Raw genomic sequence first — 24,481 nt, 5'->3', positions numbered from 1 at the left:
TGCAGATCAGTGGGGGTCACTGCTTATGACTGGTTCTTATCCACGTTTTGGGAGCTACAGGTTATCCAGATCTTGTGGCTGCCTCTGCTGGGTCCAGGTGCCATTGTAAATATCAGCTGCACTCCTAAGCTTGCTTTTATCTACTCTTGGCCTGGGAGAAATTCCTTTAAAAGTTCAAGTTCCCCTAAAATTTTCTTTCTGTTGCCTCTTATTGCTGGCTACTTCTTGGGCTCAGTACTGTAATTCAGTGATTAGGTACGGTATTAGCTGTGGCCCACTCCTTAGCTTCAGGTGTCATTCTATCCAGACATTTTATTTACTTATTTTATTTTCTCTTATTTTGTTATTTTGTTCTTTTTCAGCAGTGAGTAGGGTGTAGTCACAGGGGTCCAGTGGGTAATACCCCTGTGCTCCCGTTGTGTGGTGAGTCTACTAGGCCACCATCGCTGTTGCTGTCCGGGGCTTTTGGGATTAGATGCTGCTGGCACCAGCCTGCCTCTGCAACTGCCTCTGGTCTGGTTGGGCTGCGCATGCCCACATACCTGTTTGGACTGCTTCTGTGGCCGCCCCAGCCTCCACTGCCTCTGAGAGCCGGTGTATGCTGCAGGCACTTTTGCTCACGGGCTTGGGCGTCTGCCTTAGCTTTCACCCCTGTGAGTGGTGCCATGCATGCCTGCTCTGACCACCACTGAGGTCTACTGTGCTTTTGCTGCCACTGAGGGCATGCCCGCACCTTGAGCAAGTTTGCATGCCAGTGCAACTTCTGCCCTCTCTGGTGGGCTCTTGTGTGCCTGCCCTTTCCCCTCTACTGACGCTCAGGCCTCTGCCCCTGCTCAGATCACCGCCAAGGGCATGCCCCACTGTGGGCTGGTTTGCCTGCAGGCCGGATCTCCACAGCAGCCAGCGTGACTTCTGCCCTTGCTGGCGGCTCATGCGTACCTGCATGTACCCCCTCAGCTGACGCTCAGGCCTCTGCCTCCACCAAGGGCGGGCCCACTCAGTGAGCAGGGCTGTGTGTGAGCCCGGACTTCTGCATCCGCAGCAGCGGTTCCCGGTTCTGTGGCCTGCTCGTGTGTTCTTGCTCAAATTTCTGCAGCCATGCCTTGCTGCCTCTGGCCTGCCTGTCCTGAGCTAGCACTCAGCATTGTGTGTGTGTGTGTGTGTGGGGGGTGTAGCTTAGACCTCTGCACTCCCTATTTGTGTCCCTTACATGGTGCCTGGCTCTAAGTGCCTTTGTTCTAGCTAAGGTAGGGGAGCCTCCAGTTGACAGGGCACTTACTTTCCTTTGCTGGTGATGCTGTTTCCAGAAAAAATGTTCACTTTAAATTTGGGGAGTGACTCAGCCCAGGGGTTAGGGTGTCCTCCTGGAGCTCTGGGAAAGTGGCTGTGAGTGAGGCTCTCTGTGAAGTTCCTATAATATGGAGCCTGGATCTGAAAGTCCTGCCTCCTTTTCTCAAACTGTGTCTAGGCTTTTTTTCTCAGCCAAAATATAGTCTGTAAGTCCCTTTCAGGCTCCAGGGCTCTAGGCTGGGATTCTGGTTTTGGGGATAAGGACCTACAACTTGCTGGACAGCCCTCCCCATCATGAAAGTCCCTCCCGGCCGCCGCTTGCTCCTGGGAGCGGGGCAGCTTTTTCTGCATCTCTGCCTTTCTTACAAGACTCAGTGTGGGTTCTTTGGTTGTCCTTGGCTGTAGAATCCTCTTGGTTTAATCCAAAGTTTGTTTTTCCTGATGAGTGTTCTCAGATTTAAGTTGTAATCCATTTTGGTTTTGGGAAGTGGGAGTTGGAGCGTCTGCCTACTTTGTGGCCATCTTGGAACCACCTGATCCTAGTACTCTTGTCACTTAGGAAATTACCAGCATTCTAGGAGCTTTGTGCTAGGAGCTATGTTCACCAAAATATATATATTTCTATTATGTCATAGTATCTTTGTCAAAAATAAATTGACTATAAACATGATTTATTTCTGGATTCTGAATTCTATATAATTGGTCTATCCTTATGTCAATACCACACTGTTTTAATTATTGTTACCTGATGGTAAGTTCTGAAATCAGGAAGCATGAGTTATCCTACTCTGTTCTTTTACAAGATCATTTAGACCACTCTGGATGCTTCCAGTTTCCATATAAATTTTAGCATCAGCTTGTCAGTATCTACACAGAAGCTAGGTATAATTCTGATAGGGATTGCATTGATCTGTAAACCAATTTGGGAAATATTACCTTCTAAACAATATTAAGTCCCCTGATACATGAAAATGGATGCTTTTCCAGTTATTTAAATCTTTTAAATTTCTTTCAAATAGTTTTTGTGGTTTTCAGAGTATATGTTTTACACTTAATTTGTTAAATTTGTTTTGAATGTGTTCTACTTGATAGTGATGGATGGAGTGCTTTCATTTTCTTTCAGATTGTTAATTGCCTTCATGATGTTTTAAAGTTTACATCCCTCTTACTGTCAATAAATTATTTTTTGTGTTTTAGAGAGGTCTATATCAGAGTTTTTCAGATTGGAGATGACTGATATATCAAGCTGGCTACTATTACCAACCATACCTATTAACCTTGTTTTTAACCCTGTATAGTCCTTTGATGATTCACCACTCAGAACAAGAAACAGATGAACTAATTTACATTGTAAAGTGTTTAGGTTCCAAAAAGAAAAGGTGTGTGTAGAGAAAATTTCCTACAAGACAAGAGACGTCATTCCTTGCTCTGTCCCAGTCGTGCTGGTCTTCTTGCTGTTCTTCAAAGGTGCCAGCACATTCCTTCCTCAGGGCTGGGGATATGCTCTTCTTTGGATGGAATGCTCTCCTTGCACTTTATTCAGGCCTTTGAACAAATGTCACTTCCTCTGAGAGGCCTGACCTTGACCCCTCACACTAAAAATAAAATAGGGCCTCCAATGCTCTCTATCCTCTGTTTTTATTATCATTGGACTTAACATTCTCTGACAATATATTATATACTCCTTTACTATATTCTCCCCTCCTCCCCTCTAGAACACAAAATCTGTGAGAGGAGGTTCACCACTATCAACTCAGTGATTGCCTCGTAATAGGTGCTTAATAACTATTTGGTTGATTCCACACATATTAGGTGCTAAATAAATTTTTATTCCAAGATCTATTGACTACAAAGAATAGACCAGGTAGATTGACACTTATTCAGTAGACCAGTGAATCTCGGCCAGTGTGTGGGACCCAGTGTGTTGTACGTAATCCAGGGAAAGTCTGTGTGGCTAAGTACAGGTAGTATGAGACTTAGGCTCCAGAGTTAAACCTGGGTTTGAATCTGTAGTACTAGTTGCAACTATACAACTTTGAACAGATTTAACTTCTCTAAGGCTCAATTTCCTTATCTATAAAATGGAGGTAGCAACAGTATTGGCTTCATAGTGTTCTTAATGTAAAAATTAAAAAATATAAAACATGGAAACACTTGAAAGCACCCAGCTCAAACTAATGCTTGGTAAATGTTAGTTATTATTGTTTCTCTGGAGACTTAGCAATTTCAGAATATTTCTGAACAATGCATACTAAATATGTGTATTATGTACTTTGAAATGTATTTAATGCTGCTATGGATGAAAAAAATATATAAATTCACACATTACAATATTCACAAGAAATTTATGTCTTTTTTGTCTGGACAAGAGTTACTAAAAGTATAACCAAATGTTTGTGGCTGAGGGTGTCCAATATAATTTCTAACCTGAAGAGATAATCCTCATACTAGGCTATAATTTCTATGAGGGCAAAAACCTTGCCTGCCTTATATTTCTCTGCATCTCTATTGTTTGGTCTATATTATAGGCACTTAATAAATAGTCACCAATTTTTATTTTGCAAATGAATATTAGCATTGTTAGAAAACATTATCATCAGTGGGTGCTTGTCACTGACTTGTCTGTCAGAATGACAGCAAAAAGAGCCTGCAGGAACTAGTTTCAACAGTCTCAACCTTTTAGGGGCCTTAAACTATCCAGGAGTACTTCATGGATTAGAGGTGCTAGCTGATTATAGAGGAAATTAAGAGCCAAAGTTTTTCACCTTTTCTGAGGGTAAGAAATTAAGAGCCAAAGTTTTCCACCTTTTCTGAGGGTAAGAACAAATAATCACACAACAAATTCTGCATGCTTGGTCACACAGGAAGAACTTGCCAGCCTTAGGGTTTATCATGGATCACAATCTCCATGATTATGCTAAAATGTGTATCTAGGCACACCCAGACACACAACACAGGTCACATCAACTTCCCCCATCCCACTGTATACAAGAATCTGATATAAATGAATCTTATTATCAGTGATTTAGTGGTACTGTTTAAAGGAGCGGTTAGCAGTCTGCTTATCAGACAAAAAGTTCAATTCTAATGGTAGTATTTTACTCTGATTTATAAATGTTGGTAGGTGTGATGTTTTTCTTTTTTGTTTGTTTTTTTTTGTTTAGTTTTGCAAATGAGTTTGTTTTTATTTCTATAATACAAAAACAGTGATTTGCTTCCATCTTTAATCACTCTAAGTGCCATATTCTTGGGCATCAGGAAGGCCTAGATGGCAATATAACAGACATTAGAAGTAAACAGATTTGTTCAAAGCAAGAGCTTATATCTAGGAAAGGTGGTACCATATTATAGATATATTCCCTGTATCATGTCAGCACACAGCTGACACAGTTATCTGAACTAAAGTGAGAACATAGATTACATGCATCAAGCCACAGGAAATCCTGTATTTTACCTTATGCAGTAGAATTGACTTCTTCCTTTTTGACACCTTTCACTAATGTGAACTTTGGTCAAACACATGAGTCTTTCACATCAGATTGTGGCAACCGGGCTGACTTATGGTAGATAGGAATCACTGGTTAAATGGAATGTTGTCAGTTGTCAGCATCGGGGAGAGATCAGACTGGCCATGATGCAGTTATTTCAAACACTCTGCTTTCCTATCTTTCTACTGATCAGCAGGGCAGCACAGTCATGGTTTGGCAGTTTATTTAGCGTGAGGAGGTGATGCTTGAATAAAGACTGCACAGGGACAGGTGGAGCAGCGTATGGGAAGAGATGGTGGTAGCTGACAGTTTCATACACCTGTATAAATGAAACTTATACGGTTATATGGCAAAAGAACTAGATTTTTATTTTGTAGATGAAGTTGGTGCATCTTTAGAGAAAAACATTTCATATTAAGTTAGAAAAAAATTTACTCATCAATAATTAGAGAAAAAAAGAGAAAGAATGGTGAACTGGATGGTGAGTCATGTCCAACCTGCTAATAGTTAGCTTACTTTTTCTTTTTTTAAAAAAAAATTCCACTTAGAAAATTAACTTTAACAGGGCAACATTGATCGATAAGAGTACATAAGTTTCAGGTGAACATTTCTATAGCATTTGAACTGTTGGTTATGTTGTATACCCATCACCCAAAATCAAATTATTTTCTGTCACCTTATATTTGTCCCTCTTTACACCCTTCCCGCCACCCTCTGCCCCCTCCCAATTCATTCAAATCCCCTTCCCCTTCCCCGAAGTTCACTTTCCCCCTGGTAACTACTTCAAAGGAAAAAAATTCTTTTTCAACTTCCAGACACCACTCCTAACCCAAGTGTGTGCCCCTGGCGGATGAGGCTGGTTGTGAATTACTTCCCTTCACTCCCTCAATTGAGAAAAAGCTCACAGTGCATATCATTTGACCATGGATTAATCTGGGGATTCAACATATTTTATACTGAAAAAAGAAATGCACTATTCTTGTGTAGAACGTTATACCCCAAGCTTAGAAATCCCAAGGAATACATGTTCACTCACTTTCAGAAAATATGTCAGTCTCCTCTGCCTGATGACCTTATCCAGGCTGTGAATTCAGCTCAGGTTGGTATGAGGGATGAGTCTGACTGGCTGGCATCTCTAATTTTCTTTACTTTTTCACTGCAGTTACTTCAGGATGGTGGTTTGGAGAAACTTGAGGACGTTATGGAAAAACACCCATGTGCCTTTCCTGCCTGGATTGGGCCCTTTCAAGCATTTTTCTACATCTATGACCCAGACTATGCCAAGACATTTCTGAACAGAACAGGTAAGGAAAGGAATGACTCTCAGGAACCTCATTTCCTAGGGGTGACATGCACAACCCACAGGCATGGCTCTAAAGGAATTCTGAAGCAAAGATTAGTACCGGGTCTTTGAGGCACTAGAGGAGGTTTGAAGAAGCTTCCCACCAATCCTGAAGGTGATCCCCCCCCCCACCCGTGCCCCAGTTCCTGTCTAGTTCAGCCCCCTATGGCCCTTTTAGGTAATTGTATCTTAAAGCCCCATTGGCACTACCAGATCACCAGGGGCTTTCTTTGTCTCTTTTGGTTTTGTGAGTGCAGGGTCAGCGACACTCCCCACGCCAGCCCCTTTCCTGAGTGGAGTCTTCAGAGAGATTCAGAAGTAGCTATGTCTGTGTGGGTTCAGTGTGAACATGAATGCTAGATCATTACTCAATCTGACCTCTTCACTGTGACCCAACCCAGTTTTTGCTTCATCAACTGTGTAAATTAAGGTTTGATATTCAAATTTTTTTTAATTCACTGCATCGAGGTGACATTTTTAAATAAAATTACATAGGTTTTAGATGTACAATTCTATAGTATGTTATCTGTATATTATATTGTGTGTTCACCACCCCAAGTCAAGTCTCCTCTGTCACCATTTATTGACGCTTTACCCTCTTCTGCCTTTCCACCTCCCTTTCTAGCTTGTAATCATCTGACTGTTGTCTGTGTCTATGAAGTTTTTTTCTTTGCTTGATCCCTTCATCTTTTTCAACCAGCACTCAACCCCCTTCCCTCTGACATCTGTTAGTCTGTTCTCCGTATCTATGAGTCTATTTCTATTTCAGTTGTTAATTTATCTTGTTAGTTATATTCCACATATAAGTGAAATCATATAGTACTTGTCTTTCTCTGACTGGAGTATTCACTTGGCATAATATTCTCCAGTTTTATGCATGCTGTTGCAAAAAGTAAAATTTTCTTCTTTTTTGTAGACAAGTAAGTAGTCTGTTGCATAAATGTACCACAGTTTTTTGTTTTGTTTTTTTGTCCACTCACACATTATGGACACTTAGGCTGCTTTCAAATCTTGACTATTACAAATAATGCTGCTTGAACATAGTGATACGTATGTATATTCTTTTGAATTAGTGTTTCAGGTTTCTTTGGATATTTTCCCAAAAGTGGAATTGCTGTGTCATAAGGCAGTTCCATTTTAATATTTTCAGGTAACCCTGTACTGCTTTTTTTTTCCAAGTCTAAGTAACTTTTATTTTTTATAAATAATTTTTTATTAATGTTAATGGGGTGACATTGATAAATCAGGGTACATATATTCAAAGAAAACATGTCCAGGGTATATCTTGTCATTCAATTATGTTGCATACCCATCACCCAAAGTCAGATTGTCCTCCGTCACCTTCTATCTAGTTTTCTTTGTGTCCCCTCCGCTCCCCCTTCCCCTCTTCCTCCTTCCTGACCCCCCCCATAACCACCACACTCTTGTCAATGTCTCTTAGTCTTGTTTTTACATCCCACCAATGTATGGAATCATGTAGTTCTTGTTTTTTTCTGATTTACTTATTTCACTTCATATAATGTTATCAAGATCCCACCATTTTGTTGTAAATGATCCGATGTCATCATTTCTTATGGCTACATCTTCTTTATCCAGTCTTCTATTGAAGGGCTTTTTGGTTGTTTCCATGTCTTGGCCACTGTGAACAATGCTGCAATGAACATGGGGCTAATGTGTCTTTACGTATCAATGTCTCTGAGTTTTGGGGGTATATACCCAGTAGAGGGATTGCTGGGTCATAAGGTAGTTCTATTTTCAGTTTTTTAAGGAACCACCATACTTTCTTTCATAATGGTTGTACTATTTTATATTCCCACCAACAGTAAATGAGGGTTCCTTTTTCTCCACAGCCTCTCCAACATTAGCTATTACGTGTCTTGTTCATAATAGCTAATCTAACAGGTGTGAAGTGGTATCTCATTGTAGTTTTGATTTGCATTTCTCTAATAACTAATGAAGATGAGCATCTTTTCATATATCTGTTGGCCATTTGTATTTCTTCCTGGGTGAAGTGTCTTTATGTCCTCTTCCCATTTTTTTATTGGAGTGTTTGTTTGTTTGTTGTTGAATTTTATGAGTTCTTTGTATATTTTGGATATTAGGCCCTTATCTGAGCTGTTTGAAAATATCATTTCCCATTTAGTTGGCTGTCTGTTTATTTTGTTGTCAGTTTCTCTTGCTGAGCAAAAACTTTTTAGTCTGATGTAGTCTCATTCATTTATCTTTGCCTTCACTTCTCTTGCCTTTGGAGACAAATTCATAAAATGCTCTTTAAAACCCAGGTCCATGAGTTTAGTACCTATTTCTTCTTCTATGTACTTTATTGTTTCAGGTCTTATATTTAGGTCTTTGATCCATTTTGAATTAATTTTCGTACAAGGAGACAAACTGTAGTCGAGTTTCATTCTTTTGCATGTGACTTTCCAGTTTCCCTAGCACCATTTGTTGAAGAGGCTTTCTTTTCTTTACTGTATGTTGTTGGCCCCTTTATCGAAAATTATTTGACCATATATATGTGGTTTTATTTCTGGACTTTCTATTCTGTTCCATTGGTCTGAGTGTCTATTTTTCTGCCAATATCATGCTGTTTTGATTGTCGTGGCTTTATAATATAGTTTGAAGTCAGGTATTGTAATGCCCCCCAGCTTCATTCTTTTTCCTTAGGATTGCTCTGGCTATTCAGGGTTTTTTAGGGTTCCATATAAACCTGATGATTTTTTGTTCCATTTCTTTAAAAAATGTCATCGGTATTTTGATGGGAATTGCATTAAATTTATAAATTGCTTTGGGTAATATGGCCATCTTGATTATATTTATTCTTCCTACCCAAGAACAAGGAATATTTTTCCATCTCATTGTATCTTTTTCGATTTCCCTTAACAATGCTTTGTAGTTTTCATTATATAGGTCCTTTACAGTCTTTGTTATGTTTATTCCTAGGTATTTTATTTTTTTTGTTGTTGCAATTGTGAAGGGGATTTTTTTTTAGTTCATTTTATAATATTTCATTGTTGGCATATAGAAAGGCTATGGACTTTTGTATATTAATTTTGTATCCTGCGACCTTATTGTATTGGTTTATTGTTTCTAGTAGTCTTTTTGTGGAGTCTTTGGGTTTTCAATGTATAGGATTATATCATCTGCAAAAAGTAATACCTTTATTTCTTCTTTTCTGATATGGATGCCTTTTATTTCTTTCTCTTGTCTGATTGCTCTGGCTAGAACTTCTAGCACCACATTACATAAGAGTGGAGAGAGTGGACAACCCTGTCTTGTTCCTGATTTAAGGGGGAAAGTCCTCACTTTTATGCCATTTAATATGATGTTGGCTGATGGGTTATCATATATAGCCTTTATCATGTTGAGATATTTTCCTTCTATACCCATTTTGTTGAGTGTCTTAAACATAAAGTTGTGTTGTATTTTATCAAAAGCCTTTTCTGCATCATTGATAAGATCATGTGGTTTTTGTTTTTTGTTTTGTTGATATGGTGTATTACGCTAACTGTTTTACGTATGTTGAACCATCCTTGAGATTCTGGGATGAATCCCACTTGATCATAATGTATTATTTTTTTAATATGTTGCTGTATTCGATTTGCTAGTATTTTAGCATCTGTATTCATTAGAGATATTGGTCTGTAGTTTTATTTGTGCTGTCCCTGTCAGGTTTCAGTATGAGGGTTATATTGGCCTCATAAAATGTGTTTGAAAGTATTGCTTTTTCAATTTTTGGAAGGCTTTGAGTAGAACAGGAACCAAGTCTTCTTTGAATGTTTGATAGAATTCACTAGTATAACCGTTTGGGTACGGACTTTTATTTTGGGGGAGGTTTTTAATAGTTTTTTTCTATTTCTTCCCTGCTAATTGGTCTGTTTAGGCTTTCTACTTCTTCTTGACTCAGTCTAGGAAGGTTGTTTTGTTCTAGGAATTTATCCATTTCTTCTAGATTGTTGAATTTAGTGGCATATAGTTTTTCATAGTATTCTACAATAATTCTTTGTATATCTACGGTGTCCGTGGTGATTTCTCCTCTTTCATTTTGGATTTTATTTATATGAGTCCTTTCTCTTTTTTTCTTGGTGAGTCTTGCCAAGGATTTGTCAATTTTGTTGATCTTTTCAAAAAACCAGCTCCTTGTTTTATTACTTCTTTCTATAGTTTTTCTGTTCTCTATTTCATTTATTTCTGCTCTGATTTTTATTATCTCCTTTCTTCGGCTGGTTTTGGGTTGTCTTTGTTCTTCTTTTTCTAATTCCTTAAGGTGTGAACTTAAGTGGTTCACTTGGGTTCTCTCTTATTTGTTCATATATGCCTGAAGTGATATGAACTTCCCTCTTATTACTGCTTCTCCTGCATCCCAGAGATTCTGATATGTCGTATTGTCATTTTCATTTGTCTGTATATATCTTTTGATCTCTGTGCTTATTTCTTCTTTGACCCATTCATTTTTTAAAAAGTATGTTGTTAGTTTCCACATTTTTGTGTTTTTTTTTCCCCTCTTTTTTGCAGTTGAATTCTAGTTTCAAGGCTTTATGATTAGAAAATATGCTTGGTATAATTTCGATTTTTCTGAATTTTCTGATGTTTATTTTGTGGCCCAACATATGGTCAATTCTTGAGAATGTTCCATGTACACTAGAGAACAATGTATACTCTGTCGCTTTGGGATGAAGTGTCCTGTAGATGTGTATCATATCCAGTTGCTCTAGTGTCTTGTTTAAGGCCAATATATCTTTATTGATTTTCTGTTTGATGAATGATCTAGGGCCGTCAGCGGTGTATTGAGGTCTCCAAGTATGATTGTATTTTTGTCAGTTTTTGTTTTTAGGTCAATAAGTAGCTGTCTTATATATTTTGGTGCTCCTTGGTTTGGTGCATATATATTAAGAATTGTTATGTCTTCTTGATTCAGTGTCCCTTTAATCATTATGAAATGACTATTTTTGTCTCTGAGTACTTTTGCTGTCTTGTAGTCAGTATTATTAAATATGAGTATTGCTACACCTGCTTTTTTCTTGGATGTTATGTGCTTGGAATATTGTTTTTCAGCCTTTCACTTTGAATTTGTTTTAATCCTTGTTGCTTAGATATGTTTGTAGGCAGCATACAGTTAGATTTTCTTTTTTAATAGATTCTGCTATTGTCTTTTTATTGGTGAGTTTAATCCATTTACATTTAGTGTAATTATTGACACTTGTGGGTTCCCTATTGCCATTTTATAAATTGCTTTCTGTTAGTTTTGCATCTTGTGTGATTCTTCTCTTTTGTTTTTCTATCATTTGTCATTTGTACTGCTTTCTACCATGGCTGCACCAATCTGCATTGTCACCAACAGTGCATGAGGATTCCCTTTTCTCCTCATCTTTACCAATACTTATTCTTTGTTGTTTTATTGATGATAGTCACTCTGTAAAGTGTGAAGTGATACCTGATTGTGGTTTTAATTTGCATTTTACTGATGATTAATGACCTTAAGCATCTTCTCTATGGCTAATATTTATCATTATGCCCTCTTTGGAGTATTTCTATTCAGATCTTTTGCCCATTTCTTAATTGGTTTGTTTTATTTTTTGGTGTTGAGTTTTATAAGTTCCTTATGAGTTTTGGATAGTAAGCCTTTATTGGATGCATCATTGGTGAATATATTCTTGCATTCAATGGCTTGTCTTTTTATTTTGTTGATAATTTCCTTTCCTGTGCAAAAACTTTTCAGTTTAATATAGTCTAATTTGTTTTTTTTCTTCATTTGTTTCCCTTGTCTGAGGTAATATATATAAAAAAATATTACTACAAGAAATATCTGAGATTTTACTGCCTATTTTCTTCTAGGATTGTTATGTACTACAGTTTAATACTTCAGTCTTTAATCCATTTTGAGTTTATTCCTGTGAATGGCATAGAAAAGTGGTCTAGTTTCCATTTTTTTTGTACATATCTGTCCAATATTCTAACACCATTAATTGAATAGCCTCTTTACTCCATTGCATATTTTTGTTCCCTTCCTCAAATATGAAATGCCTATAAAGGTGTGGGTTCATTTTTGGGTTCTCTATTCTGTCCATTGATCTATATGTTTACTCTTATGCCAGTACCATGCTGTTTTTACTATGGTTTTTAGTACAGTTTGATATTAGGTAGCATGATTTCTCCAACTTTGTTCTTTCTCAAAAGAGCTGTGGCTATTCAGGATCTTTTGTAATTCCATATAAATTTATGAAATATTTGTCCTAGTTTGGTGAAATAGGTCATTGTACCTTGATAGGAATTGCATTTAACCTATAGATTGCTATGGGTAACAGAGACATTTTAATGAAGTTAATTCTTTCTATCCATGAACATGATAGATGCTTTTACTTATTTGTATATTGTTTAACTTCTTTCTTTGGACTCTTACAATTTTATTTTATTTATTTATTTTTTTGTGTCGGAAACAGAGAGAGACAGAGAGAGGGACAGATAGGGACAGACAAAAAGAAAGGGAGAGATGAGAAGCATCAATTCTTCATTGCAGCTCCTTAGTTGTTCACTGACTGTTTTCTCATATGTGCCTTGACCAGGGGGGCTACCGCAGAGCCCTTGCTCAAGCCAGCAACCTTGGGCTCAAGCCAGCAACCTTGGGCTTAATAGCCAGTAACCTTTGGGCTCAAGCCAGCAACCATGGGGTCATGTCTATGTTCCCACACTTAAGCCAATGACCCCACACTCAAAATGGTGAGTCTGCGCTCACGCTGTGGACCTCAGGGTTTTGAACCTGGGTCCTCTGTGTCCCAGTCTGATGCTCTATCCATTGAGCCACTGCCTGATCAGGCTTTACAATTTTCTGAGTACAAGTCTTTAACATCTTTGGTTAATTTTATTCCTAGGTATTTTATTCTTCTTGAAGCAATTGAGAATGGGATTGGTTTGTTAGTTTCCCTTTGTGATGATGGTTCATTATTGGTGTAAAAAATGCAGTTGATTTCTGGATATTTATTTTGTATCCTGCTACTTCACTCAATTAATTTATGACTTCTAGCAGTTTTTGGTGGAGTCTTTAGTCAAGGACAAGAGCTCTCTATCTACAGTATTATGTCATCTGCAATTACTGATAGTTTTACTTCTCCTTTTCCAATATAAATGCCTTTAGTTTCTTCTACTTGTCTGATTGCTGTGCCTAGGACATCCAGTATGTACTATTTTGAATAAGCATGGCAAAAGCAGACATCCCTATCTTAGTCTCAATCTTAAATAATGCTCAAAGTTTTTTCCCATTGAATATGATGTTAGTTGTGGATTTGTCATATATGACCTTTATTATGTTGAGAAGTGTTCCTTTTATTCCTACTTTGCTGAGTTTTTATCATAAATGGGTTCTAGATGTTATCAAATGCCTTTTTTTGCATATACTGATATGATCATGTGATTTTTCTCCTTCAAATTGTTTATGTGGTGTGTCACGTTGGTTGGTTTGTGGATATTGTACCAATGTTGCATCCTCGGAATAAATACTACTTGATCATGGTGTGCGACCTCTTTACTATATTGCTGGATCCAGTTGGCTTATATTTTGTTGAGGATTTTAGGATCTATGTTTATCAGGGATATTGGCCTATAATTTCCTTTCTTTGTATTGTCTTTATCTGGTTTTGGAATCAGGATAATTCTGGCCTTGTAAAATGAGTTTAGGAGTTTCTCCTCCTCTTAACTTTATGGAATAGTTTGATAACAATAACTGTTATTTCTCCTTTGAATGTTTGGTAAAATTCTCTGGTGAAGCAATGAAGTCCAAGACTTTTGTTTGTTAGGAGTTTATTATTATTATTATTACTATTATTACTATTGCTTCAATTTCACTAGTTGTAATCTGTCTATTTAGATTCTCTGATTCTTCCTCATACAATAGGGAAAGACTCATACAAAGAGAGAAGGTTGGCAGCTACTGAGGGATAGAGGGCAATGGAGGGAGGAATAGAGGGAAAAGGGACAAAAATGCATATGAACATGGACAATAGTGTAGTAAATGTTGGGGTGCAGAGAGGTGTAGGTGAGTATAGGGGGGATAAATGGTGGTGGACTAAAACTTAACGTGGGGAGTAGAGAGATGTTTTGTAGAATTGGGCACCTGAAACCTATAATTATAACTAGTGTCACCTTAATATATTTAATTTTAGAAAAGTTTAGAAGATTGTATGTTTTTAGGAATTTATCCATTTCACCTAGATTGTCCAATTTGTTGGCATATAGTTGTCAAATTTTTCTTCCCTGTGCCATTGTCTCCATTACTCTTAGCAAAATAAATAAAATAAGACTGACTTTTCGTGTTTCCCATTCCCCCAGTTCTCTTGGATTGGTGTTTATCAGGGATTGGTGTTTACCTCTTCAAGGACAAGAGCTGTAAAACACCTCCACATTAAAATTCATGAGAACTGTCAGACCTATGGTGGCACAGTAGATAAAATATCTACCTGGAATGCTGAGGTCAAAGCCTCAGACTTGCCATCAAGGCACACAAGAGAAGCAGCTATGAGTTGATGCTTCCTTCTTCTCCCCACAGCCTCTCTCTCTCTTTCTAAATCTTTAACAATTTTCTAAAAATTTTCACGAGAACTCCAAGAATCATTTTTACTTTGTTTTTCAGTGTTTCTCTCACCCTTGTGTGTAATAGGTAATTTATTTTCAAAATCATTTGATATCTTATCCCAACTTCTATTTTGGAAACTTTGTAACCTGTCCGTAATCTCTGTGTCTGATTTAGGAATGGGAAATGAGGAAAACATCTGGGTTTGTGTACCTGTCTGCTTCATGAGGCTTTCTGTTATCTGATTCCTGAACAAAGACTTGTTATCCTCCCCATAACCCCCACACCTGTCAAGGGCTACAGGGAATGAGCCCTGGGCTCCCTTTTGCTGACTATTTGTAGTTAATTCAGGCAAACAAGAGAAACTTCACCAACTTTGGTAATTTTCATCTAATGCTGTGTTTTGTTTTCTCTTCTCAAATCTGCAGATCCCAAGTCCAAGTACCTGTACAAATTTATCATTCCATTTATCGGTATGTATGTTCAAATGAGAAGGGTATCCCACTCTCTTGCTAGAGGTGTCCTTTCTGTAATAGGGCCTTCCAAAGAAGCTCAAATCAGAATTCAAACACATTAACAGTATGGTCCATTCTACACTGTACATTATCTAGGGGGAAGGCCCAGACAGAGTGCTAAGATTAGCACAGCACAACTTCCTAGAAACTTTCCTTGTCCATTTCTCTTTCTGACATCTCATTCTCAAAGCAGCTTATGTATGTATCTATCCTATTTTCGTCTTTAAAATTGCAACCTCACCATCCATAGCCTTTATTTTATCCTTCTTTTCTCTTGTTTTCTTGCTCCTTCCCTTTCTTTTTGGAGTTCCTTTATTTTGGTATGCAAACCAGTAAACTTTAGCTCCAAAGTACAGTTTGAAAATATTCCATAAGCAGATATATTAAGACTGTTAATCATATAATTGATATTTATGTTAGACAAGAAAAGAATTAAGTGAAACAATATAAGTTTTGGATTTAGAGCTACTTGGATTTAAATTGTGTCCCTGCCTGACTAGTTGAATGTGGTCTTGGGGAAGTCAATTAATCTCTCTAAACTTCTGTTTCCTCATCTTTGAAATGAGGAAGACAGTTATATCTACAGACTGTTATGAAGATTAAATGAAAGATGGATTTTTGGCACTGAGTGCAATGGCTATTACTGTACCAGTGTTCAGCCATGTGTTGCAAGACCAGTGTGTTGGAAGCCATTCATGATTGATGATAATTATATATTGATAAGCTTTAAGGTTCTTTTAAAACAAAATATTTTATGGCATCCTCAGTAACAGAAGATTTTGTGGTATTAGCTTTGATGAGTGTTTCCAGTTTATATCATTTGTGGGTGTGAAGCACAGACTAAGGCTCAAGGAGGAGATATCTGGAGACATAGTAGATATTCTTGTCCAGTTTCTTGTGAATTCTGTGTTCACAATATAGATCATGGATTGGTTTGGAATGAGGTAAGATTAATATTTGCTGTATTTCTGTCAGCTAGAGACCAAGTTAGGAGCCTTTTACATACACCTTCATTTAATCAGCACAGCAACACAGTGAAGTAGATATTTATTATCACACTTAATCATTGAGAAAACCAAACCTCGACCCTGGCTGGTTGGCTCTGTGGTAGAGCATTGGCCCGGTGTATGAATGTTATGGGTTCGATTCCCAGCCAGGGCACATAGGAGAAATCACTATCTGCTTCTGCACCCCTCCCCCTCTTACTTCTCTCTCCTCTATCTCTAGCTCTCCTTCTCCCCTCCCGCAACCAGGGCTCTATTAGAGCGAGTTGGCTCCAGGCGTTGAGGATGGCTCCATCACCTCTGCCTAAGGTGCTAAAAAATGACCCTGGTTGCTACAGAGCAAGGGCCCCAGATGAACATAGCATCACCCCCTAGGAGAGGTCCCCAAACTTTTTACACAGGGGGCCAGTTCACTGTCCCTCAGATCGTTGGAGGGCCGCCACATACAGTGCTCCTCTCACTGACCACCAATGAAAGAGATACCCCTTCCGGAAGTGCAGCGGGGCCAGATAAATGGCCTCGGGGCCGCATGCGGCTGGCCAGCCATAGTTTGGGGATGCCTGCCCTAGTGGGTTTGCTGAGTGGATCCTGGTCAGGGCACACATGGGAGTCTGTCTCTGTCTTTGTCTCCCCTTTTCTCACTAAGAAAAAAAAAAGGAAGAAGAAAGAAAACCAAGCCTCAGGAAGTTTAAGAGACCTACTCAATTATTATACTTTCTAAAATAGGATTTTTCTATCAATGCTAAATACATTTATCCCAGATGTAAGCATCAAAACGAGATCTCCTTGATCTTAATATATGAGCACTACTTTGTTATTCCCCTATGTCATGACTGTGTCATGGTCACTCCAGGGTGTCTGTTTCTCACCTCTCTTTCATCATCTCATATAATCAAATGCTTTTGGGCCTCTTATTTTTCAAGGAGAAGGACTACTGAGTCTAAATGGACCCAAGTGGTTCCAGCACCGACGCCTAATAACTCCTGTGTTCCATTTTAATATCTTGAAATCCTACATCAATGTAATGGCCCAGTCTGTGAATGTAATGCTGGTAAGTGAAGGGATAAAAGTGTTCTGATATGTTGCAAAATACTTCCAACAGGGAATGTATTAGACATATGTTTAGTGGATAGTAAAAGTCAAAGGGGGATGATTTCTAGAAACTAACCAATGTACAAGTACCCACTAAGCATAAGTGTCTATTTAAGCCTTTGCTATGTTTTGGGGGATGATAAAAAAATTATATATATATATATATATAAAATTATATATACATATATATATATATATCTGGTTTCTGTCTTAGATATATTGTGAGATTCTATGGCAATAAATAAAAGTAGTAAGATTCAAATCGTAAATGTTGTATGTGGGGTAAGGAAACCTGGAGCAGCTATCATAGCTTCAGATTTAGAGAAGACTCAAATTTATCATGAAATCTGGGCTGGACTTGAATATGTGGATAATATGGAGGAGGGAATTTAGGCAGAGCGAGTTAGCATGAACAAAGGGTTGGGAGTGAAATGGCTTTGCCTGATGGCCATAAGTAATCTGACAAATGAGAAGTATCTACATTATTTTTTTTTAATTTTTATTTTATTTATTCATTTTTAGAGAGGAGAGAGAGAGGGAGAGAGAGAGACGAGAGAGAGACAGAGAGAGAGAAGGGGGGAGGAGCTGGAAGCATCAACTCCCATATGTGCCTTGACCAGGCAAGCCCAGGGCTTTGAACCGGCGACCTCAGCATTTCCAGGTTGACGCTTTATCCACTGCGCCACCACAGGTCAGGCTGAGAAGTATCTACATTAAAGTCACAGATGCGTGTTTCCTCTTGTGGATAATGAAGGAGTGAAATATTGTTAGGAATTTATCTGCACCTTTTCAAAGGTACAGCAGGATGTTGTAGAGGAATGTTCCTAGGGGTACTCCCTGATTTATATATGAGTTCTATTCCAAAAATATTCTTGTATATGATAAAATTTTAAATTGCACTTATTTAAAAATCAGACAAGTAATGCATTAATACAGGTTCATCATAAACAGTTCTAACACAACAAATGAAGCCAGGGTTTTTTTCCAACTTCATCTGCAAGCCTATCCTGTTCCCCAAGAGAAAACCACTGACTGGCTGGGTTCTCAGCCAGGCTCACAGAGGTAAATTTAACCTTGAGTCCGCTGGGACTCTGGTGAAAGTAAGTACTAGTGCGAGTCATGGAGGCAGAGAGCTTGCGGTGCAGGTTAGAGTGAAAGGGGGCGTGATCTTCTGATTCTGGAGCTGTGTAGCTTTACACACAGTTGCCTGTCAGCCAGTGGTGGTATTTGAGTTTATCATCATGTCAATAAACCATTTCTGTCTCCCTCACTTCTCGGTCCCACATTTCCCTGAGATTCCTCTCACAGCTCTTTCTTCTGATGAGTTATGCCAATGTGCCTGCGGCTTTGAGCTTCCCTTTTGCTCTCATTTCTTCTAAACTCACTTTTGTACTCAGTAAAACTTACATAATTTAGGGCGAAAGCAATTGACTAAACGGTTGACACTTTAAAAATATCTTCTGATTTTTTATTTATAGCCTCCAAATCCTTAGCACTTAGCTATATAGGCAGAGGTGCTCAACAAATGTCAGTGATCCAAACTTAAATACTTGGGTTTATTTGGATTTTTATTTTAATCCAAGTTTACCTTAAGTGTGGTTGTGGTGTTTGAGGGTAGTGATGGGGTAGGGTGTCTAACAGTTTAGGGACTGAAGATGCAGGAAGCCCTGAAAAGACACCTAGTAATAATTATGGGTCTCGTATCAGATTATCTGTTTTACTGGAACTCTGACCTGTTTTAAAGTAGAGTTATGGTAATAACTAAAAGGTCAACAATACTTAATTCAGTCATTTACTGGATACCTGGTTTGTTCCATGCTCTTTGTCACCTAGCTGGGTGCCAAGTAAACATTAAGCTTATTTGCTTGTGTGACTTTTTCTCCTGCTAAATCAGGGTTGTCTCCCCAACATCATAAGGGCAGGGTCAGGGAGAAGACGTTATTAAAAGCAGTTGATGGTGACGTTGTTGATCTTGACTTCCTGTGCAGGGTAAATGGGAGAAGATTTGTGGTACTCAGGATACACCTGTGGAGGTCTTTGAGGACATCATCTTGATGAGCCTGGACACACTCATGAAATGTACTTTCAGTCGGGAGACCAACTGCCAGATAAACAGGTCGGTGACAGGAGGGCAATAAGGACATTTGCTTACCATTACCTAAGTCACTTATTGAACTATTATCCCCACTTTCTCTCTAGCACCCATGATCATTATGTAAAATCGATATCTGAAGCCCGAAAGATCATCATTTCCCGCTTGTGCAGTTTATTTCACCATGACATAATTTTCAAATTCAGCCCTGCGGGATGCTGCTCCCAGAAGATAAGCAACAATCTGAATCAGTATACAGGTATTTCTTGGGTTTGGGTTGCCCAAATGCATACATTGTCATAACCGTATTATGTCTGTATATTGGAGTAGGGCTCAGTGTGAAAAGAGAACAAACTCTTGTTCTTAATGGAGCTTTTATATGGATGCTGGTAGATGAAATGCAAGTCCTTTAGGAGAGTTTGCTACATTCGTAGTAGTGGTCTTATGAGAAGTTTTCAACATATTATATAATTTTTATTATGCATAATTATTATTAACACAAACATAACGTAAGTGAGCACTTAATATTTCAAAGCATAAATTCCATTTAGCTTTTTACAGTGTGATTGCAGTAATAACAAAAAATGAAAAATATTGATGCAGCATAGGAATGAGTAGAGGAACAGAATAAATGTGGACATACACTCAAAAGAAGGGAGAAATGGGTATAAAGCTTTAGTTACGGAAGATGAATAAGTTCTAGAGAGCTACTCTACAACATAGTGCCTGGAATTACCAATAATGTATTATACATTTAAAGTTGTGTTAAGTGTACAGTATCATACTACCTGATTTCAAATTATACTACAGAAGCACGATAATCAAAACAATGTGTTACCTGATCAGGTGGTGGCGCAGTGGATAGAGCATTGGACTGGGATGTGGAAGGACCCAGGTTCGAGACCCCGAGGTCGCCAGCTTGAGCGCGGGCTCATCTGACTTGAGCAAAAAGCTCACCAGCTTGGACCCAGGGTCACTGGCTCCAGCAAGGGGTTACTAAATCTGCTGAAGGCCCGCGGTCAAGGCACATATGAGAAAGCAATCAATGAACAACTAAGAAGTGGCAACGTGCAGCGAAAACTAATGATTGATGCTTCTCATCTCTCTCCGTTCCTGTCTGTCTGTCCCTGTCTATCCCTCTCTCTGACTCTCTCTCTGTCTCTGTAAAACAAACAAACAAACAAACAAAACAAAAACAAAAAAAACCCCAGTATGTTATTGGCAGAAAAATAGATCATGAAACAATGGAACAGAATTGCAAGCCCAGAAATAAAACCACATATGTATGGACAAATAGTTTTCAACAAAGAAGCCAAAAATACACAATGGAGAAAAGAAAGCCTCCTCAATAAATGGTGCTGGGAAAACTGGAAAGCCACATGCAAAAGAATGAAACTCATTTATAGTTTATCCCCCTGCACAAAAATTAATTTAAAATAGATCAAAAACCTAAACATAAGATCAGAAATAATAAATTACATAGAAGAAAACATAAGTACTACATTAAGTACTAAACTCATAGACCTTGGCCATATAGAACAATTTATGAAATTGACACCAAAAGTAAGGATTAAGTAAAGGCAAAAATAAATGACTGAGACTATATCAAACTCAGTAGCTTCTGCGTAACAAAAAATAAAATCAACAACAAGACAATATACAGCCAACCAAATGGGAGATGATATTTATAAACAACTCTGATAAGAGGTTTAATATCCAAAATATATAAAGAACTCACAAAGCTCAGCAACAAACAAGCAAACAATCCAATTAAAAAAAGTGGAGAGAACCTGAACAGACATACAGAGGCCCTGCTGGCTGGCTTAGTGGATAGAGCATCAGCCCAGCATGTGGATGTCCTTGGTTCAATCCCTGGTCAAAGCACACATGAGTAGTGACCATTTGCTTATTTTCCCCTCCCTCTCCACCTTTTCTCTCTCTTATCCTCTCACAGTTAATAGCTTGATTGGTTCAAGCATCAGCCTCAGATGGGGTTCAGGTGGGGTTTGCGAGGTGGATTCAGGTTGGGGCACATGCGGGAGTCTATCTCTCTGTCTGCCCTCCTCATTTAAAAACTAACAAACAGACAAACAAAAAAACTAAAGGCCAACAGATATGTGAAAAGATGCTCATCTTTGCTATTAGAGAAATGCAAACCAAAACTACAATGAGATACCACTTCACACCTGTTAGATTGGCTATTATCGCCAAGACAGGTAATAACAAGTGTTGGAGAGGCTGTGGAGAAAAAGAAACCCTCATTTACTAATGGTGGGAAGGCAAATTAGTACAATCATTATGGAAGAAAGTATGATTCCTCAAAAAAATTAAAAATAGTACTACTGTATGACCCAGCAATCCCTCTACTAGGTATCTACCCAAAAAGCTTGAAAACATTGGTACATCAAGACACATGTACACTCAAGTTCATCACAACATTGTTCAGTGGCCAAGACATGGAAACAACCAGTGTCCTTTGATAGAAAATTAGATAAAGAAGATGTGGTATATATATACAATGGAATACTACTCAGCCATAAGAAATGATGATATATTGCCTTTTACAACAACATGGATGGACCTTGAGAACATTATACTGAGTCAAATAGGTAAATCAGAAAAAGCTAAGAACTATATGATTTCACTCATTGGTGGGATATAAAAACTGAGACTCGTGGACATAGATTAAAGTGAAGTGGTTACTAGGGGGGAGGAGGTTGTGGGGCAGGAAGGTGAGGGGAGGGGAGCACAGAGGGACAAATATAAGGTGATACAAAATGAGTTGACTTTGGGTGATGGGTACACAACATATGTAATCAATAGTTCAAATGCTATAGAAATGTGTACCTGAAACCTATGTATTTTTATTGATCAATGTCACCCCATTAAATTTAATTTTTTAAATAAAATTTTTTATTAATTTTAATGGGGTGACATTGATCAATCAGGGTACATAGGTTTAGAGAAAACATTTCCAGGTTATTTTCACATGTGATTATGTTGCATACCCATCACCCAAAGTCAAATTGTCTTCCGTCACCTTCTATCTGGTTTTCTTTGTGCCCCTCCTTTCCCCTCACCCCATCTCTCTCTTTCCTCCCCCCCACCCATAATCACCACACTCTTGTCCATGTCCTTGAGTCATTTTTATGTCCCACCTATGTATGGAATCATATAGTTCTTAGTTTTTTCTGATTTACTTATTTCACTCAGTATAATGTTATCAAGGATTTTTTGAAAAGCAAAAAAAATTGTGTTAAGTGTTAAGTGGGTAAATCTCAGGCTAAGTGTTCTTACCAGAATAAAATATATATATATATATATATAAAACTTGATTAAAAAATAAATAATTCTAACAAAACATAAATATGAAAGTTGAAATAGATTAAAGTTTCTAAGCACCTTCAACACTACTTTTAATGAACACCATAATACAGAATATTTATCAACCAGGTAATTAATCCTTTTTTAGCTCCACCACTTACTAGCTAGTGGTGTGATATACAGCAAGTGGCTTACTGTTTTGTCTCCTTTTATCTGTAAAATGAGGGAAAAAAGCACCTAACTCATAGGTTTGTGGTGATGATTAAATATGTTAATATATGTATAACACTTTGGACAGTTCCTGGAATTGAATAAATGTTAAATATAAAATATATTTTCCCCTAGGAAATTTTCAAGATACTCCTACATATATGCACAGTTGACTCACAAACATACATACACACATGAACATAGATATTATTAGGACACAAATAAACAGATTAGAAACAATATAAGACACAAATAGGCATTATACTTAGCTGTAGCTCTCCAACCTATTCCCAGCATAGCACACACAGAAAATGTACTATTTGTATGCCTCACTGGAGTAAACAGGAGTGGATTTTGTGGCATCTTCATAGGACTTGGTGAAAAAATTCTTTACATTTTCTTTATATTAAATAATTATGATAAAGTACAAAGTATTGAGAAAAATATTAAATTTTGAATTAAAATGTATTTTCAATTATAGTTGACATTTACTATTATATTAGTTTCAGGTGTACAACATAGTGGATACACATTTATATAATTTACATAGTAATCCCCCTTATATGTCTAGTAACTACATAACACCATACATAGTTATTACATTATTATTGACTGTCTTCCTTATGCTGGATTTAACATCCTGTGACTATTTTGTAACTTCTAATTTGTAATTCTTAATCTCTTCATCTTTTTTACCAAGCCTCCCAAACCCCCTCCAATGTGGCAACCAGCAGTGCTGTATGCATCTATGAGTCCGTTACTGCTTTATTTGCTTTGTTTTTTAGACTCCATATATGTAAAATCAATAAAATTTTTCTTTCCCTATCTGACTTACACCACTTAGCATTATATCCTCTAGGTCTATCCATGTTGTCACAATGGAGAGATTTAATTTTTTATGACCAAGTAATATTCCATTTTATGTGTGTACCACCTCTTCTTTATTCAAATGTCTACTGATGGACACTTAGGTAGTTTCCATGTCTTGGCTATTGTAAATAATGCTGCAGTGATAATAGGGATGCATATATCTTTTCAAATTAATGTTTTGAATTTTGGGGAGGTAACACAGATTTTGGAGTGGCAACACAGATGGTGTTTCTATTTTTAGTTTTTTGAGGAACCTCCATACTATTATCCATAGTGACTGCACCAATTTGCAATCTCATTAACAGTGCACAAGTGTCCTCCTTTCTCCACAACCTCACCAGTACTTGTTGTTTGTTTATTTATTGAGGATAGCCATTTTGACAGGCATGAGATGATATTGTGATTTTAATTTGCATTTTTCTTATAATTGATTACATTGAGCATCTTTTCATATGTCTATGGTCTTCTGTATGTCCTCTTTGCAGAAATTTCTGTTCAAGTCCTCTGCTCATTTTGATAGAATTATTTATTTTTTTGATGTTGAGTTGTATGAGTTCATTATAAATTTTGAGTTATAACCCTTTCTTGAATGTATCATTGGTGAATATCTTCTTCCATTCATTAGATCATCTTTTCATTTTATTGATGGTTTTGTTTGTTGTGCGCAAACTTTTAGTTTGATATAGTTCCAGTT

General features: G+C 37.7%; 1 protein-coding gene across 2 annotated transcripts in view; it reads left to right on the top strand.

The window, feature by feature from the left end:
• LOC136329072 (cytochrome P450 4X1-like) overlaps positions 1 to 24,481 on the top strand; it is a 64,126-nt gene that overhangs the window by 10,598 nt on the left and 29,047 nt on the right. Inside the window, exons 2-6 of one of the 2 annotated variants that reach the window (XM_066265021.1) lie at positions 5,941 to 6,082; positions 15,109 to 15,153; positions 17,123 to 17,250; positions 19,280 to 19,407; positions 19,491 to 19,642. In XM_066265021.1, coding sequence (XP_066121118.1) covers positions 5,941 to 6,082; positions 15,109 to 15,153; positions 17,123 to 17,250; positions 19,280 to 19,407; positions 19,491 to 19,642 — 595 coding nt within the window. The remainder of the gene's footprint in view (positions 1 to 5,940; positions 6,083 to 15,108; positions 15,154 to 17,122; positions 17,251 to 19,279; positions 19,408 to 19,490; positions 19,643 to 24,481) is intronic. The other variant, XM_066265022.1, reaches the window with a different exon arrangement.

This window comes from Saccopteryx bilineata, chromosome 3 (assembly GCF_036850765.1).
Source record: "Saccopteryx bilineata isolate mSacBil1 chromosome 3, mSacBil1_pri_phased_curated, whole genome shotgun sequence".
NCBI classification, from domain to species: domain Eukaryota; kingdom Metazoa; phylum Chordata; class Mammalia; order Chiroptera; family Emballonuridae; genus Saccopteryx; species Saccopteryx bilineata.
The sequence above is the reverse complement of the archived record's forward strand: the minus strand, read 5'-3'. Positions and strand labels throughout refer to the sequence as shown.